At 36.1% G+C, this 19,785-nt stretch overlaps 1 protein-coding gene across 8 annotated transcripts in view; it reads right to left on the reverse strand.

Annotated features, from left to right (window-relative positions):
* The window catches only part of ATF7IP (activating transcription factor 7 interacting protein), a 287,553-nt gene that overhangs the window by 34,894 nt on the left and 232,874 nt on the right, over positions 1 to 19,785 (reverse strand). For 7 of the 8 annotated variants that reach the window (XM_087723261.1, XM_087723259.1, XM_087723257.1 and 4 more), the window contains exons 3-8: positions 12,677 to 12,757; positions 10,380 to 10,522; positions 7,342 to 7,479; positions 5,868 to 5,933; positions 4,111 to 4,184; positions 3,530 to 3,618 (exon numbers count right to left, since the gene is read on the reverse strand). In XM_087723261.1, coding sequence (XP_087579387.1) covers positions 3,530 to 3,618; positions 4,111 to 4,184; positions 5,868 to 5,933; positions 7,342 to 7,479; positions 10,380 to 10,522; positions 12,677 to 12,757 — 591 coding nt within the window. The remainder of the gene's footprint in view (positions 1 to 3,529; positions 3,619 to 4,110; positions 4,185 to 5,867; positions 5,934 to 7,341; positions 7,480 to 10,379; positions 10,523 to 12,676; positions 12,758 to 19,785) is intronic. The other variant, XM_087723258.1, reaches the window with a different exon arrangement.

Genomic DNA, 19,785 nt, shown 5'->3' on the forward strand with positions numbered 1-19,785 from the left:
ATTTTTATTATAGATTATATAGCATTATTCGAGAGATGGGAAATGAAAATGTTTATTTAATGGGTGATTTCAATGCTATAGTTGACTAGAAATATGACTATAATAGTGGAAAGAAAAGGAGGTAGGAGAATTTTGCCCAGATCATTCTTCCAAATGGCCAAAAAATTAAATATTTATGATGTATGACGAGAAAGATGTCCAGAGGGAAAGCAATATACCTTCTACTCGAATAGACATGAATCCTGGTCAAGGATAGATATGGGCTGGATGTCGATGGAGCTAATTTCGGAAGTGAAGGAGATAGACATAGAACCCAATTTATGGGCTGACCACAATCCCATGAAGATTATATGGAAAAAACAAAAGGGCAGTTATCATTGGTTATTCAATAGAACTATCCTAAAGGATCAGGAATATATTAAAAGAGTTAATCAGGAATTGAGATTTTTCTTCAAAGAAACTGGCCAGGAGACACATCCATACAAAACCTATGGGATGCACCTAAGGCATTTATAAGAGGGGTCACGATATCGGCTACAGGCTAGGAAGAAAAAAATGGAGAATCAAAAAATAAGAGAGTTGAAAGTTATAGAAATTTAGAGAGTGAACTTCAAAAGAAACCACAAAATAGAAGTATAAAAGGAAGTATGGAATTGATTAAACATAAACTGGCTATATTTGAAAAAGCAAAATTGGCAGTCTCTTAAAAAAGCAAAACAAAATTTCTTTGAGAATGCAAATAAACTGGGGCAGTGGCTATCCTATAGGCTAAGGAAGCAGAAACAAGGGAATTGGATCAATAAATTACAAGATGAAAAAGGCGAGATCTGCTATCAACTAGAGGAAAAGAAAAGGATTACCCAAGAGTTCTATGAACAATTATATAGAGAAAACCAAGACTATACAAAGGAAGGAATACTACAATATCTGGAAAAGTCAGATCTGCCAAAGATAGCAGAGGAAATAAAAGATATGCTCAATGAAGAAATTAAAACATCAGAGATAATTGAGGCCATACAAAGATAAAAGAATAATAAAGCTGCCAGGCCGGATGGACTGCCAGTAAAAATATATAAAGAATTCCAGGGCATGCTTGTTCCAATGCTGTTGGAAGTTTATAATGCTGTGTTGAAAGAGGCGAAGACACTGTTATCAAGGACAGAGGCTAACATTGTATTATTACCTAAGGTGGACACAGATCAGATGTTTATACAAAATTACAGACCAATCTCACTGCTAAATGCAGATTACAAGATTTTTGCTCTAATAATAGCAGAACGGTTGAAAAAATTCCTTATCCAGAGAGATCAAAATCCCCCCCCTCAGAAGACAAATTAAAAACAATATGAAAATTATGCTGGACATTCTTGAATATTATGAAGTGCATAATGAAAAACAGGTTGCACTATTTTTTCTCAATGCCCAAAAGGCATTTGATAATGTGAACTGGGAATTTTTGCATTAACAATTGGAACACATGGAATTTGGGGATAAATTTATAAACACAATTAGAGCAATATATACAAATCAAAAAGCCAAAGTAATAATTAATGTTGAATTAACGCAAAGTATAGCAATTCAGAAATGTACAAGACAAGGTTGTCCTCTATCCCGGCTGCTGTTTATATTAACCTTAGAAGTTCTAGCAAGGAATGGATGTAAAGAGGAACAGATAAAGGGACTAGAAATAAAAAAGGATCAATTTAAGCTACAGGCTTTTGTGGACGATCTAGTTTTCGTATTAGAGGATCCTATAAAGTCTGGTATGAAACTCATTGAGGAATTGACCGAGTATGGGAAAGTAGTGGGTTTAAAGATAAATATGACAAAGACTAAAATGCTGGTTAAAAATATGACATCCAAATTGAAAGAGGAGTTAACGAAGAAATTGGGTATCCAAACTGTCAAAAAAGTTAAATATCTAGGTATACATTTATCTGCAAGGTGTGTCCATCAAAGAATACAACTAAACTAATTTGATCAATAAAACTAAGAAAGACTTAGAAAAGTGGAAAAACCTACAATTGTCCCCGATGGGTAGGATCGCAGTCATAAAAATGAATGTATTACCAAAATTTCTTTTCCTATTTCAGAATATTCCCATTAAATTAGAAAAAAGTTTTTTTAAGGATTTGAATCAATTGGTTTCAAAATTTATTTGGCAGGGAAGAAAACCAAGAATAAAACTCAAAGCTATGCAAGACACTAAGAAAAAAGGAAGATTTGGCGTACCAGATTGGGAACTTTATTATACTGCAGCCACTCTAATATGGTTAAAAGAATGGATAATGTTGAGAAATAAAAGATTACTCAAATTGGAAGGTCATGACCTCCAAGCAGGATGGCATGCCTTCCTTGGTATGAAAAAGGATCTGCACACAAATATTTCAATAGACACTACATCAGACAATCCCTTGTTAATATGTAACAAAATTAAACACAACACCCATTTGGCTATCTACGATGGAAGCATACATACACCCAAATTTAATTAATATGCAAAATATAGTTACATATAAAGTTATTGACCAGACGGGGAGATTAAAACTAGATTAGAATTGGCATCACAAGGGGTACAAGTAGAATGGTGGTCCTATTTACAGATACAATCAAGGTTTGCACAGAATAGGGAGAAGGAAGGTATTGCCAAAGATTACACAATATTAGATAAACTTTTGATACAGAGAGAAAACAGGTTGATCAAAGTGTTATATAGATTTTTGTTGGAACATAAGCTAGAGGAGGAACATGTCAAAGAAACTATGGTCGCCTGGCCGAAAAAATTCAATTATAATGTGGAATTGGCTAAGTGGGAAAAATTTTGGATACTTAATCAGAAACTTACAATGGCTACGGCGTATAAAGAAAATCTTTATAAGTTGTTCTACAGATGGCATCTCCTAGGTATGGCATCTCCTAGGTATAATACCGGAAGGGTTTAAGAAAGATACACTTTATCTAATTATACATGTACTAACTGTGGCACGCATAACCTATGCACAATATTGGAAAAAAGGAAATACACCATCAGAGCTAGATATAATCAGAAAAGTGTTGGCCTGTGCAGAAGCAGATAGGCTCACTCTTGAACTTAAAAATAAAGGGGGAATCAGAATATTTTGAAGTCTGGAACAGATTTTATGATTGGTATAAGACAAGGTGACAAGACTGGAACAAACTGTATATATTGTGATTGGATAGAAGGATAAACAATGTATTAAGTAGGCTAATAGTTAATGGTTAAGACTAGTTGTATATAACGTGAATGTATACAGTCACTTCGATTTCGTACTGCATTGTTTTAAATGTAAAAATTATATATATAAAACTGTATATTAAGTTTAAGGACAAGACTCTACGTATTTCATTTTAAGACTCAGATATTGTTTGATGGGTTTAAACAAGACAGCATGTTATTTTCATCTAAATCACTTTCATTTGGCTGAATTATATCAAGTCAGTTTTTACTTATTTGATTTTAAAAATGTGCCATAAAAGTAATTATATAAATAATTGAGATAGGGTTTACCTGTATTCACAGGGGATTGAAAAGTAGTTGATGAAGTGTCTCCTACATTTCTCTTGGTCTCTAGCATTTGTCTTACTGTGCCAGAATTTCTACAGAACAAAGATTTATGTTAGTTGTATCAAGTAGAGGAGGAAGCCCCCAAAAAAAACTATTGTAAAATTTAAATAATTTAATATTACTCTTTTTTTTTCTAAATCATTCTATATCACTGAATTCTGCATACCTACTGTATATGCAATACAAAGCCTTAAAAAAAATTGAACCAACATAGTTCTCAGTTTAAAACAAGCAATCTCTGGCTTTCATATATTGTGTGATGCTAGCTGCCATTATTTCTCAACAACTAAGGCATACAGGAGTTGAAAACTACAAGCTGCTCACTTTTGCCCTAAGAATTCCCCATGCCTAGTTATGCTTTCCATCATTAGAATGGATTAACATATATTTGGGTAACAGGAAAAAAGGGCACATTTATAAATAAAATGTGAAATATAGTTGCCATCAAAATATTGTACTTTTCTGCAGGTTATCTTTCTAACTAAATTTCCAAAAAGTATAATAACTAGGGAGTTGCAGCTTACCGAAATGTCACACTATTGACACTGCCTGTATCACTCACTGCTTTTCCTGGGGAATGAGCTGTGTTTTGTAGAATCTACAAAGTGACACAAACCAATGTGAGATTTGCAACTTAAATTTTGTACTTCATAAATGATAGTTCTATTTTAGGCACACTTCTTTCAGAAAATCTCAAGTTTATATTATTAGATTTCATGATACAATATAAATATATTTTCTCCCTTGAAGTCTTTGATATACTAAATGAACTGACATATCTAAACTATCAAAACAAGCCTGCTGCTTGATAATGTATTAATGTAGCAATAGTAAACATCTATCAGGGACTATATCAAGGTAAGGTGTTTTAGCGTTCCCATTCTTATTTTAAAAGTTAAGATACTTAAGCATCTTTTTGGAACTGATTTTTCCCTTGTTCATAAACATGAAGATATGTTAGAATTATGAATGCTCTTTTTTCTTCAAATAAATTTGTAATACAATTAATTCTGAAATATACATTATATTGCCAAAAGTATTTGCTCACAACTGCTTCTGATTATGTGGATGGGTGAGCGAATATTTTTGGCAATATAGCATACATAAAAACACCAAATTATCCTCTATGGTCTAAGGCAGGTGTATCCAACCTTTCGGCTTGCCTGGGCTGCATTGAATGAAGAGGGATGATCTTGGGCAACATATAAAATATATAATATAGTCAATGTATAGATATGGGACTGGCCCACCCCACCCATTCTGGCAAAGGAGGCATGCTGCAGACCCCAACAATTAAGCAATTTCAACTGGCAAGCTCCAGGAAAGGGGCCTTCTCTGCCGTGGCTCTTGTCTTTTGGAATATCTCACCCCTGAGGTGAGATTGGCTCTCATCCTTCTGATCTTCTGTAAAGACCTGAAGACCTGGCTCTACCAGATGGCTTGGGGCCCCAACAGGGTAGCATCACATTGGAGGTGATTGATGAATTAAGAGGCAATCCCACCTCTCCACACACAGTACATCCTGCTCCCTTTCTTCTCATCTTTTAAGTATAATTTTATCTTTCTAATTCCATTCTTATTGTTTTATAACTATTTATCTTTTATGGTTTTTATTGCTTTTAATGCTGTAAACCGCTGAGAGTTGCTTTGAAATGATAGGTAGAAAATCAAACAAACAAACAAATAAATAAATAAATGTATAAATAAGGCCACATTACTAGCTACTCAGGGCTGCATGGGAACCACAGGCCACAGGTTGGATATGCCTAGTTTAATTATTTAAAAACTAAAATTAAAATAACCTGTTTTAAATGTAATTTTGCAGCCATAGTTTAGTTTTAATCAATAATATGTTTAATGGGATGTTTAATCCTTTAATTTTCTTCTAGAAAACTTAGCAAGTAAGAATTATTATAGTGTACTAGTTAAATATTGTAGGTATTAACAAGTGATCACACTAATCTGTCAGTTACAGCTAAACATTCAATGAAAATGACACTATGGCATTCATCTTACTCCAACTGGGAAACTCCAAAAGGTTTTGTTAACTCATTTCAATTTAGAAATACAAGTCCACAAATTTATGTGTATTACCCAATAATTTCTCCAAGTTAACACATAAATTCATAATTATACAAAAGAATGGACCTGATTCCATTGTTGTATTTTAGCTTAAAACATACATGAATAAGGTACTGGTATACTAAAATTTGCATTATTACAAATAATAGTTGTGAGCTTAACAGTCAATCAACAATAGAATAAAAAGTTCTGTTCTTACTTCTGGTTTTTTCTTTGAGTCTTCTCTAGCTGCTCCAAAACGTTTTGTCAATCTTGCAATTTTAGCCTCAAAATGAGGGGAAAAAATGAAATATAGTCTCAATAAATTAATGATATAGTTCAGTTTTATAATGTTGGTTTCATCAAGAAAAAACAGTGGTTTTCTTTTTTTAAAAATGTGGTAGAAAAGGAGAACAGGCTGGACTACTTGGAATAAAAGTGATCATCTTTTTTCAGACGATGAAGCTATTTTCCTTTCATCGCTAGATGGTAACCTTCACAACCAACCCATCATTAGCTCCACTAGTCTTACACTAGAAAAGTTAATGGTGGGAGGGGGGAAGCATATCTCTACTTCCTACAAATTGTGAGTAGAGGCTGCAACAGAATCAGTGCAGGTGTTCAAACTTCTGTCAACACAGAGTGAGCTGAATCCATTAGGAAAGGGGTAGGGAAGTGTTGATGCCATCAAATTAGAACTATCAGAACAAGTATGAGTCAGAAAAGTTTAAGCAATATTATCCATACAATATCTTTCAAATAAATAGTCTGTCAAGTGACTCCGCATTTTAAGATTATCTCCAAAAATACCTTTTCCAGCCCAAATCCTGGCTGATTTTGCAAAACTTCTCTCCTTTCTTTTGACACTGTTTCCCCCGTATATTGTATATTTATGTGCCAGGTTCTTTTCTGTCTAAATCGGGGGGGGGGGGTGTCAAACTCAAGGCCTGGGGCCAGATCCGGCCCGTGGAGTGCTTAGATCTGGCCCGTGAAGTTGCACTGAAAACAGCAAAGGACCACCCCACAGTGCCTCTGGCAAAGAAAATGGAGCTCTGTTTTTGCTGGCAGAGAGTTGCAGGAGGCTGTCACAGCCGAAAACTGAGTTTGGGAGCCCATTTTTACTGACAAGAGTACTCGGGCCACCACAGGTGCCTCCGACATGAGTGACGTTGAGCTAGCCATGCCTATCATGGACACCCCCACAACCCTGATGCAGCCCTCAGTGAAATTGAGTTTGACACCCGTGGTCTAAATAGTCAAGTGTTTCTTGTGATACATTGCTGTTTTTCACAATTAACTGTAGTTCCATTCAGTGCAAGGCATTTGGATGAGAGACCTGTACTTGTTGAACAGAAAAGGAGCCTGTTTTCTTCCCCAGCTATCCCCCTGTATTTCTTCTGAATAACTAAGATTATCATTCAAATCAAATTTGAATGAAAGAAGGTTGACTGAAAAATGTCCTTGAACCTATTCAGCTACTCTAGTCTTATGTTAGCAAAGTAAATAGTGGATCTGATAATATTTTTTTCTTATGTCAGTAGCTAGCATAAAGTGAACAGTAGATTTAATTTTGAAACAAAGAACAAATGGGGATATTTGTCCGAGGAACATATTATTTAATTAACAAGTGTCTTGCATTTTAATATTGGAGGAAAAATAACTCTATTAAGTATCAGACATATAAACATAGATACCTGTAATTCTGTAATGACGGTTTTGTGTCTCTTATTGCATTCAATTTTATCTATTCTGCTTTTCAAATCTTCTAGAGTTTTATCAAACAAAGCACATTCCATGGCACTAAATTTCTCTTCTAGAAAACGATGGATGACCTGTGAAAAAGTAAGCTAGTTAAGATTAAATTTTGTTTTAAATGTTAGCATTAAAATGTGTTTCATTTTAACATCTAAGTAAAAATGAAATAAAATTAATTTAAAATGTTTATTTGCTTATTATATATAGTTATCTATGAAAAACAGATCTTAAATATATTTGCATTGATGACACATTCAGTGAATTCTATTTTCAATTCATACCCTCACTTATTAGCACTTCTTAAGTGAAGATCAGCAAACGTTTACAATATTTGTAAAATATTGGTTTTTTTCATGGTACTATACAAGCCTAGATAAAATTACTCTTAGTGGAAGTGTTTAGATTGCAAGATCTGCTTACTAAAGACTAGTTATTTAAAAATAGCTAAAGTGTAAATTACCACAGGCTGGTATTTTCCATTGGCTTTAATAAAATTGAAGCACATATCTAGATTAAAAAACATATCCCTGAAACCAAGGAAACAAATAATTGAAATTGAACGATTCAGATCCGTTTCAGAAAACCATTCAATTAATATCTTCCATAAATCTAAATGCTTTCCCTATTTTTGCTCTCTGAAGCTATGCAATTACAGACACTAAAAACGGTGACCAGCATGTACTTTTCTTTATCATATAATCTGTTAATTAATTTTACACATGTACTAAAAAGAAACTTCCTCCAACTTCCGGTTGGCGTCACGGCGATATCAGACACAGGGAACAGGGCTCTGCGTTTGTGGGCTCAGTTAAATTTAATGAAACTTGTTCAATAAACAGCTTTTGGTTCTAATATAGAATTCAAATAACTCAAATATTTATTGGATTCAAATATCAAATGTTTCAAGTTGTCATATGGTAGTCTCTAGCGATCAACCTTCTAAGTTTTATAATCAGCACAAAATGAGATTTTCACATGTGAGAGCATCTTTTTAATTCACCTCAAAGTCTTCTTTTAAATCAATTTCATTGATTCAAACTCAGCATTTAAAAACTTTCTTGATATAATCATCCTTTTCCAATATATTTCAAAAAATTTACAAAGCTGGAAAAATGTAATTTTCTTCCTTTTTAAATAGGTTGAATTCACCCAGTGAATGCCAAACATGCAATTATGAAGATTTTTCAATCTTTAAAAAAGAATGTAAAAATTAACTTCCAAAGTAATGAAGATGAGCTTTGATTGAACTTTGAATCCTTAAAAGGCTGCATTAACAGCTCAGATGATGGAAGCTGTGATTCTCAGTTGACTACAAGTGATTATAATAACATCAGTTTCTGCCATTAATTTGTAACCCCACTCCCACCCCAAGCTGTTCAGAATGCCTGAGGGTAATTTTAAGATCTCTCTTTAATTCAGAGAAAATTCATGGCAGTCTGGATCTCATATTCAACTGCCTTTTGGCCACGTCTCCGGCTGTGAGTGTACATCAATTTGCCATTCCCCACCAGAAGTGCCTCCACACAACACATTTATGAATAATTCCATATTTTTTTTAAAAAATGGCACCAAAGATGGATATAGTGAGCTCTTTGAGATATGCCACTCAAGAAGTGGACTTCATAATAAATACTGGACCGCTACTTTATTGAAATAGACTAAAGAAGCAAAAATTTAAACGCTTAAAAGTATTTTCCCTTTTCTATACCAAAGAGTGTCAAAGCGGGACAATCTTAAGTTTCATTCGATTCTGCTATCTTGTCTTCCTGGCCTTGAATGAAATTTTGCTAAAAGTCTTCAAGGTCAACTATACGATTCTCTATAGGAATATGTTAATTTAGGGCTCACAGAATTTGTTGGGTAAGTGTGGATTGTGGAGGTTTGTTGCTGAATTAGGTTTAGCTGGAGGTGGCAGCAGCTGTTTTCAGAATTGGTACAGCACAAAAACTTGAGAATAGCCTTCTGAAAGACCAGGAAAGTGGAGTTGCCTGGTGGCCTGCAAATAAATGGGATCTGGTCAGGACCATACATATGGCTGTAGGTTATGGCTGCTAACATAGCCACAGGGACAACATCAGATAAGAATTTATACTACTGATGCTGATCATCTTTTTGATTGTGTGGTTCTGTCTCTGAAGCACCACTTCTTGTAGATTCTTTGATAACATGGTAGCAGCAGCAATTCACAATTCCTTCCTCAAGTAACAACAACAGTGGTGGAAAAGTGCTTGCTCTGGACTAAATTTCAACAATGAAGTGAGAGTGCTGGTGACGAAATGAGGTTTTGGTTTTCTGGAATACATGAAATTTACTTAATCCTTTAATAAGCAGGCTTTGGTTAGCCCACCCAAAAGTATACCCCTCTAATCTAGAGTAGGGATGGGCAATTAATTTTAAATAATTAATTAGGAGTCCTGATGGCATAGAGGTTAGAAGGTAGTATTGCAGACTAACTCTGACCACAAACTGAAGTTTGATCCTGATGGGCTTGAGGTTGACACAACTTTTCATTATTCTGAAATCATTAAAATGAAGACCCAGACTGCTGCGGGCAATATGTTGACATTGTAACTTGCTCAGACGGTGTTGTAAAGCATTATGGGGTGGTATATAAGTCTAAGTGCTATTGCTATTAATTTTCCCAAGAGCCATTGAAAAACTGGGAGTGTTGTGGATAGCTACTCCACCTCTGCCACAATCCCTCACATTACCGCAGGCTGGAAAGGGATCTCAGATCTCATGGGTAAAAGGAAAAATGGGTTTGTTATTCAGCCAATGTTAAAGAAATACGACTTAGGCAAGAACAATGGAACATAGTAGCATCTATAATTTTCTTCTTTATAAAGCATATACTCCTACCAAGCATTTATTTTCAAGATTAAGGATTTAAAACTTTCAATATAGCTGGAACAAAGAGAAAGTATTTTAAATTAAAAGGCAAAAAACACAGTGCCCAAATCAAGAATGTTATATTTACCTTTTCAAGTTTCTGATGAACATCTCCTTTGGTTGTAATTTTTACTTCAAATTCTGCTTCAAAATCTCCCAGATACCGCCGGCGTTTAGAATGAATACTATCCATATCTTCTGATTTAGAACGCTTTCTTCTTGATGCCTCACCTAAAATTTATTTTGATTTTTATAGACTTCTTAGTTGCCCTTTTCAAGACCATGATTCTCTCAACAAAAAACAAAAACTCTCAAATCCTCAAGTAATTCAGCTTCATCAAATTTGAGAAAAAGCAATTTTAAAAAGGGTGTGATACACCCTTAAAAACCCAATGGGAAACAATATTTATTTTTCTTTGTTCATAATAAATAAAAAATATTCAATAATTCTCAACCATGGGTGTGCAATGTATTAGATTAATTTTTAAAATTTATGCTTACAAAAATTAAGATAGAAATATTGAAAATAGTTGTAATTATTCCATTGCATTGAGCAAACTGGTGGCAAGATGTGACCCCTTTGTTTCACTAGAAACAATGTGAATATGAATCAGGCATGATGTTGCTATGTTTCTTAAAATGATAATACCCAGTAAGAAAAACTGGTAACATCTTGTAGATGGAATAGGTCAGTGGCAGAAACCTAATTTGTAATTCCATTTGCTCTGAGCCATATAGCACCACCAGCTTTATGTAGGCAAGATGCACTAATGAAAGAATAGTGAAAAAAAATTGAATAACCCATTCCTACTGGTGCATGCTGGCATTCCTCATTTATGGTTGGTTTTATGGTTTTTATGGTTTTATTATTTATAGGCCGCCCTTTTCCCTGAGGGGACTCAGGGCGGCTTACAATATATAGGGAGGGGAGTACAAGACAGTAAGACATAAAACAATACATAGTAAAAATAGTACACAACATTCATCATTCGGGTGGGGACGGATTACGATCTTTATCCCCAGGCCTGACAGGATAGCCAGGTCTTGAGGGCTGTGCGGAAGGTCTGGACGGTGGTGAGGGTACGAATCTCCACGGGGAGATCGTTCCAAAGGGTCGGAGCTACTACTGAAAAGGCTCTCCTCCGTGTAGTTGCCAGTCGACACTGACTGGCGGATGGAACTCGGAGGAGGCCTAATCTGTGCGATCTAATAGGTCGCAAGGAGGTAATTGGCAGGAGCCGGTCTCTCAAGTACGCAGATCCACTACCATGAAGGGCTTTATGGGTGGTAAGTAGCACCTTGAAGCGCACCCGGAGATCAACAGGTAGCCAGCGCAGCTCGCGGAGGATAGGTGTTATGTGGGCGAACCGAGGTCAGCTGTAGGACTCAAATCCAGGAAGCCTCCCCTGCACTTACATAATATTTGCCCAACAACCTTAACATCAATTCCCAATAGAAAGCCAAATGGCTTGCTGAACTCCCAGATTTAGGAAGACATATAAATGACACCACAAAAGGTGCCAGGCTTTGAACTCTGATGTCAGCAATTGACAATCTTGAATAGGATTTGTATCTCACATGGCCTCTGTCAGGACTCTCTGAATACCTGGGGCATAGTATCCTCCCCTCAGTGTGACTGTAAGCTGAGGACATACTGGTTCAGAATCTGACTTTTTAAAAATAAACAATGCTGCACTTCAATGGTTAGATGGTCTAGACATTGGTAATTGAACAGATCTTTTTAACTTTTATATTTAATGTGTTTTACTAATGTAGATGAAATGTTAATATATGTTGGTAGTCCATGTATGATATGGTATACACTAAATAATATTTCTTGCCAATCTTGCATCATATATGCACATACAGTATTATGGTATAAGATTTAGCATGGTCTACGGATTCAGCAGTGATAAGGCAGCTAAATAATTTGAGAACTAAAGTGAACTTGAAAATGTTTGCTTTCCTACTAATTTTAATATTTGACACAACGAATGGGACTTCAGTCCTATGAAAAACGTTTAACACATTGATGTGTTTTTCTGCATTTTAAGCATATTGTATGCAACCATGAAATTTCACATAGTAGATAATTCAAGTGACAGAATGGCTATCAGTAGAAAAAATCAAAAATAGGACTACCCAAAAATAAGGTGGTGATTTTAACATAGAACCCTAAAGCATCCAGAGCATATAGAATCACAAAACATGATTTGAAGGTAGCAGAGGGGAAGAAAATGAGGAAGAAACAAACAGCATTTAGTCATTGTTTATAATAAGAGTATGCAGACACATATAAACCATTTTGAAGTATAGCCAACATACAAAAATAGTGCAATGTAATTCCTGCAAGAGGTATGAATTTCTTATTTTTGCTATACATACATTTTTCTGGAGGTTTCTCCTCCTCCTTGTTGGGCTCCCTTTCTTCTATGTGATTCAGTTCTTTTTTTTCCTCGCTGTCTTCTGTGAGAAAAACCAATCATTTTTTAATCTTTACAGACAAAATCATTGTACCACAATTATTATTTATTTATAAATATATATATATAATAAATTGAAGCTCAGAAAAATCTTAAGATAAAATACCTTAACGAACATTTAAAATTACAGTATCTTCTAATGCTGGATAGCTGTACAATTATTGGAAGGCAAGCCAATACTGCCTTCTGGCCCTTTTCCAACTCTGTGCCATTAAAACTTGTACAATCCAAATTTCTTTTTTTAAAAAAAAAATATTATTAAGTTTTTTTAACATTAAAAAACAACACAAATTTCCATTCATTACAGTGAGTCCATATCAGTATTGTAGATATCATTTGTATTTACATAAGTTCTATTTCTGTATTCTCTTAATATATTCTATATCATATAATCACTTAAAATATATTTACAAATTTATACAGGGTTATCATATTTGTCATAAATAATACTTAGTTCTTATACAGTATCTCACATCTATCGTCCAACCATTTATACTATCTGCTTCACACTTTATAGTACTCAGATTCTTCTCTAACCTTCAGTTTCATGGTCAATTTATCAATCTCTGCACACTCAAGTATCTTTCTTACGATCATTGCATCTGGAGGGATATTTTTCCCCTTCCAATTTTGAGCAAATACTATTCTTGTTGCAGTTAATATATGTAGTGTTAAATATTGAGAAAAAGGGTATAGTTCTGAAAGTTAAAATTGCCAACAATAGATGATTTTGCCAAGAGGAAAATGTCAAAATCAAATAACTTTATAATTATTAAATCAAAAGACTGGAACACTATCCTGCAGCTAAAAGGCTACAGTTGAGGGGAAACTCAACTGAAATAGCAGTAAAGAATTCCAATTGGACCCAGCCAGAAGCTTCCATTGGAGGCAACAAATCATCGAGCAAGGAACAAGACAGAACCTTAGCTAAAGTTAAGAGCCATCAGACCAACTTAACAACCAGTCCTATACAATACCACCTTTGCAAGGTGCAGATACAAAAGCAATGTGCAGTGGAAGACTAGTTTGCTCTCCAACATCAATTAGCTAGTGTGAACCAAGCTACCTGAAAGACCCAACGTACAAGAAACACACGAAGATTGATATTTTTCCCACACTGAATGGTTAAGCAAGTATCCTGTTCAAATTACTTTTCACCACCAAGTTTTCACCCTGCTCTAGAAAAGGAGCCCATCAGCTGGAGATCAATAAATATAAATTTGTCCATTCCAAATCTCTGGCAGAACTTGGTAGCAGAGGACCAAACCCAATCACCCTCAGACAAAGTGGCTGAACCACATACTAAAATGCTGAAGAAATCTCAAAATCTAAAGTACTAGGACATTTGCTTTCTTATTTTAGGTTCATGTACACCACAATCATCTACAGAATTCAGCCATTTAGAACTACTGTATGGGAGACAGCGTTGGTATGTGTTAGATATAGTAAAGAAGGATTGGACTAAAAAAAACAGAGGGTCCAAAAAAGCAGAGGGCTACATTACTAAAGCTAAGACAAATAGCACAACAACAATTTGGCTGCCCCCAAGTCATGTACCCCTGCAATTTTGGAAGCCGCGCCAGTCTTGCCTTTCTCCTGGGCCCCTCAGGCGAAAGGCAATCACAGAAGCCATGGTCCTGCCTGGCACCCAATTGGGGCTATTTGTCCCATACAGCCAAAGGCCCATGTCAAACACTTTCTGGGTGAATGGGAAGAACAAAGGGCCAGGGGTCCATTAGCCATGAAGAATGGGTGGGGGAGGGCCAGCAGAGATGGAAAGCTGGCTGTTAATGTGCTGAAACGGGTGGTTGGGGGCGAAGGAGGCGCAGCTAAAGGTCTGTGCCTAAATGTCCCATTCCAAGGAGGAGCAATGCTTTCATTTCTATTAATGCAAACTTCATACAAAATGATATTCAAAGCTGTTGACAGAATGGGGCCGTAAACCACAAAGCACACTTGTATTTAAAATGAGGGTTGAAAAGGTATTTACAGGTAGTGCTTGACTTACAAACATTCATTTAGTGACTGTTCCAAGTTACAATTGTAGCACAAAAAAGGCATTATGCATCACATCTGTAGAAACAGGGATCTATCACACTCCACTTAGAGAATAGGTTGAATAAGATTTCCTACATTGAAGTTTATTCCAAAGAAATAGCTAGCACAAGCATTAAACGATGCCAATATTGTAATATCAAATATAAGAACCAACTCATTGCAAGAAACAAACCAACTAACGTACAGCAAAACTGCAGCTTTAACTGAATAGCTGTAATGTAAAATCAACAAAGACAGAGTCATCTTCTGATCTTAGAATACAGATCCCACAGTTCCACTACTCATGAAGCATGAATATGCCTACAAACTGTAAACATCCCAACAGATCTGCCTCTCTGGCTAGTTTGTTGATGCTTTGCCTTAGTTTTTTGTCTGGAAAAAGCTGAATAGCAATAGCAATAAGACTTATAAGACTTCACAGTGCTTTCCAGCCCTCTCTAAGCGGTTTATAGAGTCAGCATATTGCCCCCAACAATTTTGGCTCCTCATTTTACCCACCTCGGAAGGATGGAAGGCTGAGTCAACCTTGAGCCTGTGAGATTCGAACTGCCAAATTGTAGGCAGCCGGTTGTCAACAGAAGTAGACAGCAATACTGCACTCTGATCACTGCGCCACCATGGCTCTAGCATGTAACATTCATGAAGAAATAGTAGTCCAGGCTACCAGTAATATTTCATGTGCTCATTTCAACACACTGTTCTTCCTTCAACAATACTTCTATCTCCTCTCCTTTAAAGACCATTAATTTGGACATTATGACTTATTCTTATTTCATTAATACTAGAAGTATTGGTAACCATTACTTTATCTCCCTGAGTGGAAAGTACATTAGAGTTCACTAAAATAAGGGATGTTATCGCTTGGCCAGCTCCATCTGCTCAGTTATTTCAATTAAGACATCCAGAAGGGAACACTGAGATCCATGGCACTCCCTGTAGGAAGCATCCTTGTAATTCTTTCAAAGACAATAGCCGTTGGGTTGCTAAGATACAATTCCAAATAGAGTGATTTGTTGACTTACGAAGCATGTCTGAGAATGAGTCAGCATTAAGCTCTTAAAGGGAGGCAAGGTTTGCATGATGTTTTCATCCAACAACTGGCCCACTCCCCATTTAAACTTAATGAGGAAGGATTCAGACTGTACATCTCAAGACTCTCTTTTCAATATCTCAAATAAATTTTGAAATATCTTCCTCATTATTGTAGAAATTTAGGGCTAGGAACCCTCTTTCTATTGTAGTTCTTTTGGGATAGTTGTCACTTTCTTTCCCAAATCTTTTTCTTGTATTCATTGAATCTCTTTTTGCTCTGGAACATGTCAAGGTGGAGGATGGAAAAGAGTGGTTTTCTGCACTCTTTCTTTTTGTCTGGAGCAGCCTATTTAAACTTGTATGTGACTTTGATCTGAAAATTTTCCTATTAAGAGGTATATTTGCTGGAGCTCTCACATTTGGGCATAATTTTAGTTTACTGCTGCCATTCTGGAAACAGAAGAAAAGGTGATCCATACTGTTTCTGGCCTAGAAAGGTTGGTTGCTATTGTACCCTCTTTGGTGGATATGGTTGCCCATTGTTTGTGCTGTCTGATACATTGGCTGGTTGTTGGACAGTTACTGTTGTTGGTACTATGCCTTGTCTGATGTAGGAAGAACTGTTCTAAGTGGTCCTCAGTCCTAATATATTACATATAGACTTTGTCATGCCCCCACCGGGGGTGATGAGCTGGAACTAGAGATCAAGGGAGCAGCTTCGTTGGCTTCAGAGGAAAATGGGGAGGAGCAAGGCCAGGCCTCTCAGGATTAGGACAGCTTGTAGGCAGGGCAAGAGAGGCTAAGCAGTGAACATGTGAGACAAGAGCTCAGGTGATGAGCAAAGACCACCCTCTCCTGATTCCTGAGCACGGAGAGTGGAGAGAAGGCAAGAACAGTGCAGACCGAGCCAACTACTCAGGAGGAGTGCACCCCGCCCCTCTTCACAAGGCACACCTGGGAACTGAGACTTAAGGAGACGCTATGGGGAGGGGCATTTGTCGGGAACAAATGCTGAATTCCTGGAATGTTTACTTTTCCTAGAGTCCTTGCATTCTTTTTGGATTTATGGATTACTTGCCATGCTCCCTTGCTTCCTGGACTCTTCAACTTGCCCTGCTGGATTTCTTGCTGTGCAGCCGTGGTATTCACAGTGTCGGGCTGGACTATTTGCAGCCAGAGGCTACTTGAGGTGTGTGTGTGATCATTTTGCTCTGGGACTTGCCAGAAAAGTAGGAGAATTTGGAGCAATTTGGAGCAATAAAAGGGCGATTTGAACTGCCAGCTGCCAGTCTCTGTGCCGTGCCCCAGGTCACCACAGATTTGTTGCTGGATTTCCTCATTCTGTTACTTTGTGCAGTCATACATGGAGCCCGTCACTTTTATGCTTGGGCTGATACTTGTGAAAAGCACATCAGGCTGTTTCATCCTCTGACTAGCTGTGTTCTTTGGTCTCTTATTTATTTGGCAATTAAATCACACAGTTGCTGAGTCCCTTTTGCTTGCTGCTTAATTCTTTACTTTCATCTATTCAATGGAAAAGACATTGCTCCCGCATACTATTTAGAAGAGGTGGAATTAACCCATTCCTAGTCTCCAATTTCAATGTTGCAACATTTGAGTGTTTTGATTTAATTTGAGCATTCCTGGCAAATTAAGTACGCTATAGTTTAACAGTCTTCTTACCTAAGCTGACAGATATATGCTGAAGAGTATGGCCTTGGGAGACTAAAATTCTCAAGTTAAGACCACCTTAACAAGAACAAGTGTTTTTCATAATCATCATGGCAATTGTAGGGCCAGATGATATACCAATTTATTTGCACACTAAGAAAATCAGAAACCTTCATCTACAGCTTCTCAACCAAAACGTAAAGGTAAATGATTTGGGAAAGAGTATCTTCTAAAACAATATCCTATGTAGAGAATAATCTCCCTAGGGCTGTTTTAATTGCTTTGGTTTTTTAAACTTTTTTTTTAAATTTACACTATGTATTTTTGTTTATTCCAATACTTGAGGGAGATGAATACAATTATAATCAATTATATACAATTATAATTTAAAATAACAATTAAAATCTTTTAGCAAAATGTATTCATTTTATCAGTTTTTTAAATACTCTAAGAGCAGTGGTTCTCAACCTGTGGGTCGGGACCCCTTTGGGGGCCAAACGACCCTTTCACAGGGATCGCCTAAGACCATCGGAAAATACATATTTTTGAAAAAAACATAAAAGTATTTTTATGGTTGGGGGTCACCCCAACATGTGGAACAGTATTAAAGGGTCGTGGCATTAGGATGGTTGAGACCCACTGATCTAAGAGTGTAAGCTAAATGCATCTCCTTAGAGAGTGGACTCCATAACCGGTTTTTAAGACAGTCCTTTAAAAAATAGTTTGCTTGGCTTATCATTATATTTTTATTACAAGTAGTCCTTCACTTACGACGGGTCATTTACAAACCATTCAAAGTTAGGACAATCTGAAAAAAGTTACTTATGACCTATCCTCAAAGTTACAACTGCCACATTAGATCTACCTCATAATTTCAGGTACTTGGCAATCAGCTCACATTCATGCCGGGCTGCAGCATCACAGTAAAGGGATTATACTTTGCAATTTTTTTGCTATTCTCTGGAAAAAACATGTTATTAGATAATCCAGATTCAGATTTCTAACCATGCTATTCGCTTAAAAACTATAATTCTTATAGCAACCATTATAAAAACAACCTTAAAATTGAGTCTGGTTACATAATAACTCAACTTAGGGACAGAAATTTAGGTTCAATTAAGGTTGTAAATCAAGGACTACCTGTACAAACTGCTCTCAGAATATTTACACTGAATTGACCAATAAACAAGTCATAATTAACAAGAATCCATATATGCAAGGTAATATTGCAGCAAATGTATAATCTTAATGGAATCATATTTGGCATGGTTCCTATATATCAAGATGGCAGTGTAATCAGAAGTCCTGATTACAGTACTTACTTCAGGTATCTTACCTATAGTTTTACCTAGAAAATGGATAGGTCGCCACAATAACTGATGGTATGATAAAATCAAGATAAGCTATTTTATATTACTAGTTAGTATATTACCAATCTCTCAAACAAGATCAGCTAGTATCTATATGGACACAATATAAAGTATTAACTTATTATTTTGAAGTTCAGTTAAAAGTATTAAGCACTCATGTTAAGGAAATATAAATATTTTAAAAAATCAAATTGGATGACAAAATAAATATCAAGAAGAGCATGTCTAAACAGGAGAGAGAATATTAGATCATTATTTGTAGATTTATTTCACCATTAGTAGCTCAAGGTGGTATAGATAATACTGTGTACAACAGCAGCTCTTTGATATAGATTGGGCTCTGAGTGATAGGCACAAGGTCACTCATGAACCTCTATGGCTAAGGGGTGGGGATCAGAATCTGGATTTCCCCGCTTCAAGTCCAACACTTTAACCACTACACTATACTTCCCCAATCTTTAAAAGCCATCTTTTATAGATACAACTTTCAGATGGGTTTATCAGGATATAATTCTCATGTTTGAAGAAAACACAGATGGCATTACATTATAATTAATGAAGCTAAGCAAAATAGGCAAAATTGCTTAGCAGTTCCATTTCTTATTAGTGTGTGCATAATTCTAACCGAATAGAACTTATTTGTTTAGGCAGATACACCTATATACGATCTTCATTGTCATCCTCAGTGCAATTGTCTGCTGTATGCAAGATCCAATATGAGTTGGTCACCAGGACCAGAGGTTTAGCCTTTCAAGCTTTCAGACTTGTGCTGGAGCCCATCCTCAGGGAACTACTTTTTCTCCAGAATATGTGCACTTTGTATAGTATTTATGTGGTGTCTGGTTGTGTGTGGCTTTTAGTTGTTAATTTGGGTGTTGAT

The sequence above is a fragment of the Thamnophis sirtalis genome, unplaced genomic scaffold (assembly GCF_051295495.1).
Source record: "Thamnophis sirtalis isolate CommonGarterSnake01/CBP01778 unplaced genomic scaffold, rThaSir2_p1.2 scaffold_9, whole genome shotgun sequence".
In the NCBI taxonomy this organism is placed as follows: Eukaryota; Metazoa; Chordata; class Lepidosauria; order Squamata; family Natricidae; genus Thamnophis; species Thamnophis sirtalis.